General features: G+C 44.1%; 1 protein-coding gene across 1 annotated transcript; it reads right to left on the bottom strand.

Moving 5' to 3' along the window:
• Positions 1–240: 240 nt before the first annotated feature.
• On the bottom strand, positions 241–707 carry LOC104389949 (histone H2B 1/2/3/4/6-like). Its single transcript, XM_009999008.1, has one exon. It carries the CDS (start codon positions 702–704, stop codon positions 324–326), a length of 381 nt encoding a protein of 126 aa, XP_009997310.1. The 5' UTR covers positions 705–707; the 3' UTR covers positions 241–323.
• Between the last annotated feature and the right edge of the window lie 2,152 nt (positions 708–2,859).

Here is a 2,859-nt window from a genome sequence, read left to right as displayed (position 1 = left end):
AAACAGAGCTGGCGAAGTACTAGAAAAAAGCTGCTGGTGGTGCTTTTCAGCCACATTTGGAACCAAAGCTCATGCTAAACGTGTTCTAAACTATCATAATTGTAACTCTGTGCCCAACGTAAGCTTTTAACATAGGACTTTCCCATTTTAAGTAGCTACTTTGTAAGTACCTACAACCAGAGTACTTAATTTAAGGATACATAATATATACATAACCTCGAACTAAGACCCCCCCCCCAAAAAAGCAATTCAGCCCTTTCGATTGAGAAAATAGGTGGCTCTTAAAAGAGCCTTTGGGTTAAAAACCGACGATCCGGGGCGCTCTACTTGGAGCTGGTGTACTTGGTGACAGCCTTGGTGCCCTCGGAGACGGCGTGCTTGGCCAGCTCGCCGGGCAGCAGCAGCCGCACGGCCGTCTGGATCTCCCGCGACGTGATGGTGGAGCGCTTGTTGTAGTGCGCCAGGCGAGAGGCCTCGCCGGCGATGCGCTCGAAGATGTCGTTGACGAAGGAGTTCATGATGCCCATGGCCTTGGACGAGATGCCCGTGTCCGGGTGCACCTGCTTCAGCACCTTGTACACGTAGATCGAGTAGCTCTCCTTGCGGCTCTTCTTGCGCTTCTTGTCGCCCTTCTTCTGCGTCTTGGTGACGGCTTTCTTGGAGCCTTTCTGGGGCGCGGGGGCGGACTTGGCCGGCTCGGGCATGGCTACAACCACCTCGCTGCTCTGAAACTCCGGAGTACCCAGCAATGCACTTACTGGCCATATTTATAGGGGCCTTATGCAAATTTCTGGATTCAACTTTCAGCGCTTCTATTGGACAAAGGAGTCAAGAACGTCACTTCTCGCACCAGCGAGTTTGTGATTGGTCCTTTTTCAATTCCACCCTACTATTGGTTAAAACCGCGCCACCATCAGCCAATCAACAAGCAGCCTTTTCAATCCCCCAGCTTGGGAGCGAAGCTCTTGCTCCTCTGCCCGGGCCCGCCCGGCCCGTGGGGTCACCCCGCAGCCCCCGAGCTCGCCCGTCTCCTGTACCTGCCTTGCTCGGGCGGTTTTTCCGTACCAAGTGAAGTTATCGGCAATTTCTCCAGGGAAAAAAAACAACAAACCAAAACAACACAACAAAGCAAAGGGTGGCGGTATTCTTTGATAGAAGGATACCTGCATATTTCCTGTAGTAGCCTGCATATGTAACAGCCACAAGTTAAATGTGAAAGGGAAAAAAATTACCAGAATAGACAAAGAGGCTCTGGAATACTGGGCCTTATAAACTGTGTTTGAAGCTAATTCTTCTAGACCTTCATGGCTTGTTTTTCTGGACTTTAAATGACATGGTAGTTCTGATTCTATTTGTACATTGCACAGGGTGGACTTCTTCTTGGAATGTATTAAAGATTGGAATAATTTCTTTAAGTCAAAATAAATATATCCCTGGTAATAAAAGTAAACAGTGGATTTAAAATTGAATTTGGAATTTATTGTGTGTCAGAAATCCTGGCTGTTTTCTTATAAAGTTGTGCAAGAAAATACAATTGTTTATACAGAAGAAATTATTTTATGGTATTAATAATTCTGATGTGCTGATCTTTTTTTTTTATAATAGAGGATGTGTTTTTTGTTTTAGTATTAGCCTGTATATTTAGAAAAAAAATAAATTAAAAAATTATTAAAATGTTCAGTGGCAACATTAAATGTTACAATTATAAATTCATTCAATGGTAAATGAGAGTGCTACAATCCATTTCTAAAGGAATCAGGCTAATTTGAGCTTGAATGGAGTTAGGACCAGATAATTTTGTGTTGTATACTCAGTGCTATATCAATGTCATTTTTTTTTTTAAACCCTTAAGGGCCATCCAGAAGTCTAGACTTTCTTGCTATCAGAAGAGATGGATGGCATGGTCCTTTATAAAAAACCTACCTGGCATATGTAAATGTAGTTTAAGGTGTGGGAGTCTGTTAAAACCACAACAAACTCATTGAGGAGATTTGTAAGGATAGTGAGAGAAATTCTGTATACTGGTACAAGCAATAAACAGATATGTCACCTTACCAGGCCGGTTTTGCTGCTGCTCATTTTCCTTCTACCTTGTTGGGCAGAGTTCTGGGTGTACAAAGATTTATAGCCTATGTCCAAAATAGTGCTGTCTGGAGAAAGGGAGCCAGGTGAGGAAAGTGTGGGGCCTTTCTCCACCCCAGCGATTAATGCTGGCTTGCAAGTGCTTGTGCTGTGCTAAACATCTGAAATGGGGAGACAAAAGCAGCCACCCAAGCTGAGAAGAGCAGTTTCATGCCGCCGCTGTGACTCCTCCTCCCCCGAAGCCTCTTGCCTCTTATCAGGAGCAGGGGTAGGATGGGTGTTCATCCATCTCCAGTTACTCTGCCTCCCCCACAGCTGCCACCAGGAGCAACTCAATCAGCTTGGAGAAAATCTGATAAAGAAGGAAGGAGCTGCCTCTGCCTAATAAGGAGAAGAAAAGTACTTCTCCAGTTTTCAGCAAAGCAAGAAGAGAACCCAGCATCACCTATCTCTAACCATTTAACTTCCCACATATGCTGTGAACCTGATCACTTTCTTTTGGCATAAACATTACTGGAAAAGCAGTTCAATGCAAACATTTTTGCCTGATAACAGGACGTCTCTTGTGAACACTTGTGAAAGTCCACAACGTGACGTGCCTGGCTAATGTGGTGTAGGATTTCCGGTTTTGTCTCCACAATAACAGACCAGGCTGTTGGTTTTGTTACACTTCTCTGAAAGAGAAAATGTAGAATAATGCAGGGCAATCTCAGCAATGCAAAGTCAGTAGATCATGTAAGCAGAGGTATTAAAACAAACAAACAAACAAACAAACAA

Source organism: Chaetura pelagica, unplaced genomic scaffold (assembly GCF_000747805.2).
Source record: "Chaetura pelagica isolate M959 unplaced genomic scaffold, ChaPel_1.0 scaffold725, whole genome shotgun sequence".
NCBI lineage: Eukaryota > Metazoa > Chordata > Aves > Apodiformes > Apodidae > Chaetura > Chaetura pelagica.
This window is presented reverse-complemented; position numbering and strand designations above follow the sequence as displayed.

Coding starts and splice junctions, on each gene's coding strand:
- LOC104389949 (XM_009999008.1), bottom strand. CDS start 704: ATGCCCGAGCCGGCCAAGTCCGCCCCCGCGCCCCAGAAAGGCTCCAAG.